This window comes from Otolemur garnettii, unplaced genomic scaffold (genome assembly GCF_000181295.1).
Source record: "Otolemur garnettii isolate 467f Iridium unplaced genomic scaffold, OtoGar3 scaffold00071, whole genome shotgun sequence".
Classification (NCBI taxonomy): domain Eukaryota; kingdom Metazoa; phylum Chordata; class Mammalia; order Primates; family Galagidae; genus Otolemur; species Otolemur garnettii.
Genome location: NW_003852466.1, coordinates 1,034,592 through 1,046,780, shown reverse-complemented (window position 1 = coordinate 1,046,780; position 12,189 = coordinate 1,034,592). Strand labels below are relative to the sequence as shown.

At 43.2% G+C, this 12,189-nt stretch overlaps 1 protein-coding gene across 1 annotated transcript in view; it reads left to right on the top strand.

Moving 5' to 3' along the window:
- Positions 1-2,484: 2,484 nt before the first annotated feature.
- Positions 2,485-12,189, top strand: part of MUC16 (mucin 16, cell surface associated) — a 76,756-nt gene continuing 67,051 nt past the window's right edge. The window contains 3 exon segments of the mRNA XM_012807533.1: positions 2,485-2,647; positions 3,029-3,162; positions 3,164-3,209. Of these exon segments, the coding sequence (XP_012662987.1) occupies positions 2,485-2,647; positions 3,029-3,162; positions 3,164-3,209 (343 nt within the window).

Here is a 12,189-nt window from a genome sequence, read left to right as displayed (position 1 = left end):
TTTTTTTTTTTTTTTTGGTTGTAGTTGTCATTGTTGTTTGGCAGGCCTGGGCTGGATTCAAACCCACCAGCTCCAGTGTATATGGCTGGCACCTTAACTGCTTGAGCTATAGGCGCCAAGCCTACCACCTATTATATTATGAAGTCAAAGCTTTTTTTAATTAGCTCATTTGACTGTTGAATGCCTATTACTTTCAACAGCTATTGAAGTACCTATGATAGCCTTATCTTAAACAGTATTACCTATAAAATCACAGGTTTTATAGATAAGCTTTCTTTTAATACATATTTACATAACTATTAAATTGGAACTGGTTTGTCTCTAACTCACCTAATGTCATTCCATGATAAAAATTTATCCTGGTAAAAGATACAAAAAAGAAATAAATAAAACAGAGGTGAGGTTTGGCACCTGTAGCTCAGCAGCTAGGGCACCAGCCACATAGACTGGAGCTGGCGGGTTCAAACCCAGGCCAGGCCTGCCAAAAGCAATAACAACTACAACCAAAACATAGCTGGGCATTGTGGTGGGCGCCTGTAGTCCCAGCTACTCCGGAGGCTGAGGCAAGAGAATCACTAAGCCCAGGAGTTTGAGGTTGCTTTGAGCTGTGATACCACGGCACTATATCAAGAGTAACAAAGAGTGACAAAACAAACAAACAAATAACAACAAAAATCAGAAGTGAACCATGATAGGAGGGTACACAACTCCTAATATATGAAATTCCTATTAGTAGTAGTAGTATTGAAATCATTGCTGTATTTTACAGGTGTTAAATCACTTAGGTGCTATTATAAAACATCTCAATTTTGCCAGTGAGGAAACTGAGGCTCAGAGAAGTTCGTGGAATTACACATAGTCACAGAGCCAAGATTTGAAGTTAAATCTTATTCATTCCCAGATCTTACCTGGGGACATTGGCACAGGCTGTTCTTTCCAACCAATATGTTCTCTTTTTATCTTTCCACTTTCTTATAACTCCTACTTTTCCAAGGTCTATTACCAACCAGGTATGAGACCTTGGGTAATTTAAAAAATCTTTCTGTGTCTTAGTTTTCTCCCTTGTAGAAAAAAGAGTGCCTACCTTAGCAGGTAGGAGGGACAAATGAGCTAATTTGTATCAGTGGTATCTGGCACATGGTAAGTGCTCAACCAATGTTCAGTTTTGTTTGTTTGTTTGTTTGTTTTGAGACAGAGTCTCACTATGTCACCCCCGTAGAGTGCCATGGCATCACAGCTCATAGCAACCTCAAACTCTTGGGCTTAAGCAATTCTTTTGCCTCAGCCACCCAAGTAGCTGGGACTACAGGCACCCACCACAATGCCCAGATATTTTTTTGTTGCAGTTGTCATTGTTGTTTAGCAGGCCCAGGCCACGTTCAAACCTGCCAGCTTCAGTGTATGTGGCTGGCACCCCACTCACTGAACTACAGGTGCCGAGCCCAGTGTTCAGTTTTATTGAGGCTATTGTTGCTATTCATCTTTCAGAGCTCAGAGCATAGCTGCCACCTCCAGGAAGCCCTTCTGACTCATCCTCCCTGGCCCAGGAGAGAACAAGTTTCCCTATTACATTCTCTCACACTACCACATCATTCTCCCTCTTAGCCAATGATATAGTTGCAGTTTTACTTTATTTGTAAGTTTAGTTGGTAAAATGTCTAGCTTGCCAGCTAGCGGAAGGCCAGAGGCCATTTCTGCTTTTGCTCTCTCCTTTGTTTCCTATGCCTGGTACAGAGTAGATGTCTCATAAATCAGAAGATAAGGCCAGGTTGTGAGAAAGAGCCTTGGAATCTGCCTCTTTACCTGGAAGTCCATATGAGTCTCAGTTTCCAACTGGAATAAGCAGTGATGATAGCTATAAGGCATCCACTCCAATAGTCACCAATAAAAGTCATTGGGGAACAAGCTCAGTTTCAATAGTAATACCTAACCTAGAGGTACATTCCAGAACCAGTGACAGTGTCCAGACACCAGAGACCAGCACAGCTGCCCCACAGACCATTGCAGACACAGATAAGCAGTTACATGTGACAAGCTTGCCTGAGGTCAGTTCTGCAAAAAATACACATTCTTCCTTAGCAACAGTCACTACATCAGACAATACTCAACATCTTGCACCCATCACTGGAAAAAGCCTGGCCACTCCTGTATTCAGACAGAGTTGCTGAGGTCAGCACAATTGCAAGAACTCTGAGTCCAGTGGACACAACTACATCTTCTCCCACCACAAATGCTGATGAGCAGCAAGTGAGCAAGCACCTCATTCCCTGAGATGTCAGATATAAATCAGGTTCCCCAAAGCCCTGAATTAGCAACACTGTAAATCCCAATTTCTTCTGAGAACTAAGCACAAGCTGATATAAATGACCCTTTCCCACTTCTCCGCATCACCTGGCCTCTACCTCGAATGCGGCAGCAACTTGCAAGGACACAAGTTCCCCCCAAACACATATTGGCAGCTGGGATCAGCCCTTCCATGTCAACATGGTAAGCACCAGCAGAGTGACAGTCATGGGAACACCAGTCCTCACCAGCATGAAGGCTGAGCAGGATTTTCCCTTGACTCCCACCCTGGCATTTACAACATCAGAGCATGAGTCCATAGAGGCAGTGACCCAGCTTGAGACAACACTGGTGCAGAGAACAAGTGCCCAGGGACAAGGCCTAAGCGGCCCTGCACCAGCAATAACAGCTTCAGCTTCACCCATTTCTAGGAATGGGGCACAACTTCAGGAAACCACTGACCACTGAGATGAGAGATCTCAGTCAAATTACAGGAGACATCAGTGGGGGCCACTCATTCACCTCATCCAGTGAAAACCTCAGCTGTGATGGATGTAAGCACCATAACTGGGAAGAGTTCATCTCTGACTTGGATTAACACCTCCCTGGAGATGCTGGCTGCTTCTGGGACCACTGCAGACACCATAGACCCAGAAAAGATTTATCTTTTTACAGATGCAGCAGTATCCACCGTGTGGGTCACAAGTTTGAGGGCTAGCTTGCACTCTGCTCCTGCCTACTCCAGAGTCACATGAGGCCACATCACCAGTGGTTACTGCCTTCATCGTGGAGCCCCAACGTGTGCTCTTCAACCTCCTTCTTCCTCAGTCTGCAAGAATTGGGGAAGAATCTGTTTCCTCTTAGACCCATGGACTCCATGAGGAAGACCAGTACTTCTCAGAACACCAGCACCGCCACAGACACAAGTGTGGTCTTTCCCCAAGAGTCCAGGGTTGATGCTGCTAAGGCTGCTAGGACTGGGTTGACTTCCTCCAACTCAGTTAATGGGTCCTACATCTCTGTAGGAATGAGCACTAACTATTCCACATCCCATCTCAAGGCTATTCTTCTCACATGACTTTTACCGCACCAACAAGTCCATCTACGGCTACACCAAAGGATCCTTTTGCTTTGGACACCGTCACTATACCCTCATGGGAAGGGACAACTTATGCTGAGACTTGGGGCTTTCCACTCTCAGAGATGACCACTCTTGAGAGTAGAGTTTTAGAGACCTGACTGTGGACAAAACCTTCCTTTGAGGAAGAGGCCAAATTCCTTTCTTCCAATGTTCCTGTCCTACTCTCAACATCAACTCCCTCTGTTTCCTCCAAGGCAGAGAGATCTAGAATCCCAGCTTCTCTTCCTCCGATCTCAGGACTGACACTATCCGCATCATCTGTAGACATTCAATCTCAGGAAACCACAGACTTCTCAGACACCGTTTACCCAGAAGTTTCCTCCTGGTACCTGAGGACAAGGCCATCACCACATCAGTAGCCATGAATAACTACCAAATGTCACCACATACAGCATAGCTAAGACTTAAAGCCACTGGGGAGAGTTTTCTCGGTATAGAGCCCGACTCCATGCCAGCTTCTGATAATAACTCCATTCCAGTTACAAATAGCAACTCCCCCACCCCCGTTCCTAACTTCCTTTGCGTCAGGGTTCTGCGCTTTGTTGTTGAATATGGTCTAATGAGGAGAAAAAATGATTCCTGACAGGAATCGGCTTTTTGGTTCTATATTGCAGAAAAATTTCCAGATTAATATGATGGAACAAATGATTAAGTTACATTGTTTACATTTCTAAGGTAAAGTTCAAGTTGTCATTGAGCCCTTCACCCAGGGCTGTGCTGTATATGTACCCTTACACACCTTAGGTGAGGTTACAATAATCTCCCACTCTTTTCCCCTTTCCCTCCTCCCTCCACTCCCTACTTGAATTTACTTGTATTTTTCTCTCATGTGATAATGTAACTGTTTTTCTATTGATTTCACATTAGTATTGAGTACATTGGATGTGCTTCAGCTCCATACAGGTAAATACAAAAGATGTAAAGTTTCCATCTTTTTTATGCCTCAACAGTATTTTGGTATACATATACCACAGTTTGTTAATCCACTCATGGGTTAACGGGCATTTGGGTTACTTCTATGTCTTGGCAATTGTGAACTGAACCACAATGAAACATTCTAGTGCAAATAGCATTGTCATAAAATGATTTTTGTTCTTCTGGGTAGATACCTAGTAATGGGATTGCAGGATCAAATGAAAGGTCTATTTTTAGCTCCTTGAGGATTCTCCATACTTCTTTCCAAAGAAGCTGTATTAGTTTGCAGTCCCACCAGCAGTGTAGAAGTGTTCCCTTCTCTTTATATCCACACCAGATGTGCAACTTTGGGACTTTATGATGTGGGCTACTCTCGCTGGGGTTAGGGGATGTCTCACGGTGGTTTTGATTTACATTTCTCTGATGATTAGGGATGATGAGCATTTTTTGCATATGTTTGTTGGCCATTCATTTGTCTTCTCCTGAGAACTTCCTGTTCAAGACTCTTGCCCACTTATAAATGGGATTGTTTGCTCTTTTTTATTAATTAATTTGAGTTCTCTGCAGATTCTAGTTATCAGTCTTTTGTCAGATTCATAGCATGAAAATATCTTCTCCCATTCTGAAGGTTGCCTGTTTGCTTCAGTTGCTGTACCACTGGCTGTGCAAAAGCTTTTTAGCTTGATCAGGTCCCATTCATTTATTTTTGGTGTAGCTGTGATTGCCAAGGAGGTCTTCTTCATAAATTCTTTTCCTAGGTTAATAATGTCTAGAGTTTTTCTCACATTTTCTTCTATCATTTTCATTATTTCATGTCTTAAGTTTAAACCTTTAATCCAGTGAAAGTCAATTTTGTCAGTGGTGAGAGGTGTGGTTCCAGTATCAGTCTTCTACACGTGGCTAACCAGTTCTCCCAGCATGATTTATTAAACAGGGATTCTTTTATCCAGTGCATGCTTTTGTTTGGTTTATCAGGGATCAGATAGTGACGTGTGGCTGGGTTCATCTCTAGGTTCTCTATTCAATTCCACACATCTGTATCTCTATTTTTATGCCATTACCATGCTTTTTCGAGACTAGTATAATCTGATGCTTGGTAACATGATGCCTCCAGATTTTTTTGTATCTCTTATAATTGCATTGACCATTTTTTTTTTTCTGGTTCTATGTAGAACAACCTACTATTTTTTCAAGTTCCTCAAAGTATGACATCATTACTTTGGTGGGGATTGCATTAAATCCATAGATTGCTTTGGGTAGTACAGACATTTTTACAATGTTGATTCTTCCTGGCCATGAGCATGATATGTTCTTCCATTTGTTAATGTCTTCTGCTAGTTCTTTGCTCAGTTTTGTAGTTCTCTTTATAGAGATCCTTCATGTTCCATTAGGGTCCTTTTATTTTCTATTACAATCCAGGGGCACTTCCAGAACTCTGGAGCATGAATTTAGAAACTTCCAGAGTCTACTTCTCCCATCACAGATAAGAAATAAGCAAGATAGGGGGCAGAGGGAAGGTGGTGGTGACTGGCTGGTTGAAAAGTCTGTGGGCTGCTGAGAAGACAGTGTTGCTGCAGGACAGGAGAAGGAAAGTGCACTGTTTGTTTCCAAATGGGAAAGAAATGGCAGAAGAATATGATGGGAAGACAAATGAGCTACTTGTGAGAACATGGCATGTGAAAAGTGCTCTGGGAGCCTTGGGCCAGTGGCAGCTAGAGGTGGGAGAGCCCCCAGGAATAGGGAGCCCGGGCCCCAAACTCATAAAGAAAAGCAATGCCAATCCTATCTTCATATGCAAGGATACAAAGACGAGTTTCCAGTGGCAAATTTGAAACCTCCCCTACCCTAAGGATACCTATAATGTTTGTGTGGACCAGAAGGAGCACTGCATCATTGTCAGAACAACCAGTAAAAAGTATAAGAAGTTCTCCGTTCCTGAGAACTAGACAGATGCCAGTTACCTCTGGATGATTCTCCATTGAGTTGTGCTCATGCCAACTGCACCCTAATAATCTCTTACCAGAAGCCAAAGGAGATCATAGTAGCTGAGTCAGAGCTACAGAAGGAGCCAAAGAAGGTGAAGACAGCCCACAGTGGTAATGGGGACTGCAAGACCCAGCAGCTAATCACAGTCTTGTACCTCCAGCATGGAGGGCATTGTGGCATTCAGGCTTGGGCCTTTCCAGCCCAGGGCAGCCTCCTTGATTCTAAAGAGCTATATGGAGTCTGAAAGACTGGACTGTCCTAGCCCCTGAGTCATGATCTTATTTCCTGAGTAAAGTAATTCTGAGTCACTGCAAATAAATAAATAAATAAATAAATAAGCAAGATAATAACTGAAAGCATGTGTTAAAAGAAAATAGCCTATCTGCCTGTCTTTCTCCCTTCCCTTCCCTTCCTTTCCTTCCTCTTTTTTGGTATGAGGTCTTGCTCTGTCCCCCAGACTGCAGTGTAGTGTTGCAATCATAGCTCACTGCAGCTTTGAACTGCATGGCTCAAGCCATCCTCCCACCTCAGTTTCCCCAGTAGCTGGGACTGGAGGGGCACAACACCATGCCTGGCTGAAAATAGCTTTTCTTGCTTGCTCACTTTGCCAGTTTCATGCTTAGTTCCCATAATGTAACTACAGCAATCCTGTCATAGTCAATGCATTTTACATATAAATATTTCAAACTGAGTAAAGGTACACTGTAGATTGATGAAGACTTTATCCTAAGGAAACAGCATCTCATAAATTCTCACACTTGAGACCAGTCAAATCAGTAGTCTCTACAATCAAGTTTTACGTCACTTATGACCATCTTCATTTAATGCAAAACAAAGAAAAAGGAAGACATTTCTGAGTCTCTGTAAGAATATTCCTTCTGGGCCCATATTCTGAGGGAACGCAAGGGTAATGTCTCCATTTCTTCCTCCCTCTGGTGCAGAGACCACTATCAGTGAGCCAAATCGAGGAGAGGATGGAGGCACCACTTGGTCAACCAGTAACCTCACATCTATTTTAACTATGATCCATCTAAGTAAGTATGAACACCATCTATATTTTGTTCAAAGCCTTTATCTTCATGTCTGGGGTCAACACTAGTTTACTAAAAGAAGTAAACTGACTTGATTTAAAACAGGGGTTTTTTTGTTGTTGTTCATTTGTTTTGTTTTGTTTTTACTTCTTGCCATGCTTCTCTGCAGATATTGATACATTTTTTTCCTGGTGATTTTGTGAACTGAACACTTTTGTTGCTTAAACTTAGTAATTTATATAATCAATAGCCAATCATTTCAGCAGGAGAAAATGCTACAGCATCAATTCTCTATAAGCTTTCTCTTGTCCCAGGGTGAAGGATCTTTCTAAATCAGAGATTACCATTATATTCACAGGGAGGGCACAGGGGACTCCAGATGGTATGGGTTGCTTTTGCTATGATAGAAGAATGGATTGTAGATTGAAACCCTTGGCTCTGCCAAGTTGACTAGAAGATATGAAAAAGTGGTCCCCAGCAGAGTCAAGCTTTCCTCACTCCTATGGCAGGTAAATGTTCTTTCCCTGAAGGACAGGGAAAGGATTAAGAGGGGGTGATGAGTTTGAGAGAAGAAGGAGTGAAAGAGAAAGGAAATCTCATCCCTCTGCACTCTTTCTTCTCAAATTCTTAAGTGGCTTTGAAGTGAACTTTGGGGGACTTAGTTGAGGCTGGAAAGTATAAGTGGAAACTGAGGGAAGGATCCAAAGAGAAAAATAGAAATAGATTAGGGGTGGCCTCTTGCATGGATAGAGCTCTGGCTCATAATACCCTCCTTTGTACAAAGAGTGAGCTCCTTTTTATACAGGGCATGGAGGAAGACAGAGCTGCAGGCAACGATTTCTCTTGAGCAAGCCAGATGGGTTAAACCTCTAACCCTACTGTCTCCCTGGGAATGTTTAATATATTTCCTGGTGTCTAAATGCTCAAAGTGTGGGTATTGAAGGTTTAACATTTTCTTTTTCATAATTTCAGATTAAAATGGAGCATATACAATTTTATTACATAGTATGCTTTTCTAAGGTTGAAGTCCAGGTTGTGGTTGTATCCTTTACCCAGAAAGTGTGCAGTATACCTGAGAAATATACCTGTTGGGAGGGATTTACCCAATATCATCCCTCCCTTTATTTATTTATTTAGTTGGCTGGTCATCAGAGATAAGAGGAGAAAGAATGGGAAGTTAAAGGTCTATAACAGGAGTTTCATTTGGTTTGGAAACGTGAGCATGTAGTTGTTTATCTGCAACATCTGCCCTAGTACTGAGTACATGTGATGGTTGTCTTTCTTGTGATACTTTAGTTAGGAGAATGTTCTCCAATTTCATCCAGGTTGTTACAAAAGATACAAAATCTCCATCTATTTTATGGCTGTGTACTAATCCATGGTATAAACATACTACAATTTATTAATCCATTCATATGTTGCAGGGCACTTGGGTTGTTTCCACATCTTTGTGATTGTAAATTGTGCTATAAACATTTAAGTGTGAATGCCTTTATGATCAAATATATATTTTTTTCTTTTTGGCAAATACCTAGTCATGAGATTTCAGGGTCAAATGGTAGGTCTACTTTTAGTTCTTTGAGGAATCTCCATACATCTTTCTTTAGAGGCTGTACTAGCATTTTCTTTTCTAGAGGAGGAAATAGTTTCAATCAGAATTTCAAGAGGAAAATTCACCTTCTGTACTGTTTGCCTGTATTCCACCAAATTACTTTCTAATCATAGGCTTCCCCTCAGAAAGTTCAGAAATGGTTACAGCTCTCAAAAGTTCCAAGGAGCCCAGCACCAGCCCAGAAACCAAGTTAAATGTGGGAAATTCTCCTTGGGAAACTTCAGAGGCAACTGTCCCCATGGTGACCACAGTGGAACGAGTTACCCTTCAGCTCATATCCACAGAAAGTGACACCAACAACCTCCCTCACCTGCTCACAGGAGTCACATCACCAGCTAAGTCACCCACAGAAAAGGTGGTAGCTACAGAAAGGGTCTCATTCTCCCCATCCACATCTGAGGCTTCGACCAGCCTTTATTTTGGAACTCCAAAAGAGACCAGAAAGTCATTGGTAACAGTGTCCCCTGTCCCTCTAGAGTCACCAACTCCTAAAGGCACCACAAAGACTGGTCAGCAAAGCAGCCCAGATCTGATTTCAAAGACAACTAGAATGGGTCGTTCCACGTGGCATGATACCACTGAAGGGACCAGAGTGGATGCACATGTCTTTATGAGCACATCTTTCATTAGCCTTGAAGACTCTGTGACAAACACAAACTCTCTAACAACCCAGGAGGTAACTATGAGCTCAGGTATAGATAATTCTAAAGTTAGAACCAAGACATGGAACAGCACCACAGTTATTCCTTCCACTGTCCTGAGTAAGATGGCAATGTTAGCTGAACATCAGACAAGTGGGTCTGTGGCTGAGGGTTATTCATCTGCTAGCCTATTATTAGACCAGGCATCTGGAAGTGACATCCCCCTTGGAACAAATACATTGCATATCACCTCCGTAGCACAAAGCATCTCACAAGTGTCTCCATCTGCTAGAGGCCAAGCCACTACCAGCCTCTCCAATGCCTCAGAAGGAAAAATGAGCTATTTATCATCTATCACATTCCCTTCAATAAGGTCTAAGACTCTGATAGATGGTGCAAGTGTAGTGACCAATGACCCTGTGCAGCTATCACAGACCTCTTCTCTTAGAGGAGTGAGCTTCAGGGGTGGAACCCCAGTTCCCTCTCCTGCTACCACCATCACCATCACTAGCATAGGAACCAGCCCAGTCCTAAACAGTACCCCTGCCACAGAGAAGAGCATTTCACCTCCAGAGAGCCCTACCACCTGGCCCTCCACAGCTGCTTCTGACCTCACAGTTGCATCAGTCCCCTGGATAATCACAGACATGGCTTCAAACTTGAAAGTCACAGGTTCTCCTGAAATAACTTCTATAATGGGGATAACTTCATTCTTACCATCAAGCATGGAATCAGGTTCTATGTCTGCTCCTAATAGCCTTGCAACTACCATTAGAACCAGCCCATCCATTCCCTCATCTGACATTTCAAGTACAAGTCAGACTCCCAGCAGCACAGAAACAGAACACATGCCTGTTTCAGCAGCATTTTCTGACCATTCAAGCACAAAGACTGATTCAAGTATCCCCTTGTCCATTCCCCTGTTTGATTCTCTGTCCTCTCTTGACTGGGCCACTGGAAGGTCTGTGTCATCAGCTACAACCACTACTTTAGCTCCTCAGGGGGACACAAGTCCTCAAGAACTCACTTTGAAGACCATGATCAGGCCCATAACCTCACAGATATCCTTCTCTATAGGAGACATAACAAGTGAGGTCACACCATCTGCCATGGTAACTAACTCTGGAATCACTTACTCAGTGCTACCAGATCTCATGAGCAAAAAGGCGGAAAAGAGTTCTACCCAGCTTCCCACCACAATTTCTACAAATCCAGGGCAGGTGCCCAGATCATCAGGAACAACTCCAGATATGACCCCACACCCAGTAAGAATTCTGGATTCAACTGTCCAGGGACATGAGATAAGGGCTCTTACAACAGAGGCAAGAGCTACATCTGATTCCTGGACTGAGGGAGAAGAATCAACCTCAAGCCCATCTTTGGTCACTGAGATGACAAGTGTTTTTTACGCCTCAGGAGAGGCCATCAAGATTAGTGACTCCTCTGGTCCATGGATGACCACAGATCTGCCAGATATAAGTTTGGAATCTGGGACAACTTCATTCCCAAGTTGGAAAAGCAGCCCGCATGAGAGAATAGTTCCTTCTAAGTCTACCACAGATAAAGAAGCAACTCTCCTTTCTGCAGACATACAGTGGACAACAGTGTGGGCCACAAGTTCTGAACAACATCCTCATTCCACTGACTCTGCTTACTCAGAGTCATCTAAAGCCTTATTTAAGGAGACAGTAAAAAGCATTGTTACCACAACAACAAATGCTTGGCCAGAGAACACAAAAGCTAGAACAGACAATGCCAAACTGATAAAACTCAGTGCTTATGTTGACACCAATTCAACAACAGAGCTACCTCTGTTTATTTCTTCCCCAGGTTCCACTGCTATTAAAGGCCTCAGAAAAGAAGTCACCTCCTCTGACAGAATGTCCACCCCACTTCTTCCCCAGTCTATGAGGTCATCAGGAGCAATCACCAGGACATCCTTTCCTGCCACAACAGAACCTACAAAAATGACTATCATTATGCAAAAAAATTCACCTGCAACCATATCACGGGGTAAAATTTCCCTTAAAACATCAGCCACATCATCCTGGACAGGGACTACATTGGCATGGGCTGAGATATTAAAACACACAGAAGAGGGCCCTGTCATTACAAAACTATCCAAGGATACAGGACAGTCAAGACCTCCCTCTGTGGAAAAAACTAGCTCTAAATCATCCCTGGGAACTATTTTTGCCACAACCTCACATAATCTGGAGGCTAACACATATCAAGGTCAGAGAAACAGCACTTCTGGTTCTAAAACATCATTTCTCACATCTGAACTGGTTAACACATCAGGCATATTACAGGACAATTTAGAGCCTGTGATTGGTTCAATTCAAAGCTGGACAAACATATCAAATATGAAAGAAATCCCATCAGAAACTACAGAGGATAAAGAAAAATCCCAATCTTCCATAATAACACAGAGGCTCATTACAGGGAGCACAGGGCCCCAGGAGGGCTCCGGGACCACTCACCGCCCTGTGGAGGGAACCAGCCCTGCCTCGGCCCTGCTGTCCTGGCCTGCCATCCCCTCTCCTTCGCCTGCCTCCCCCACATTCCCAGACGGGGCCC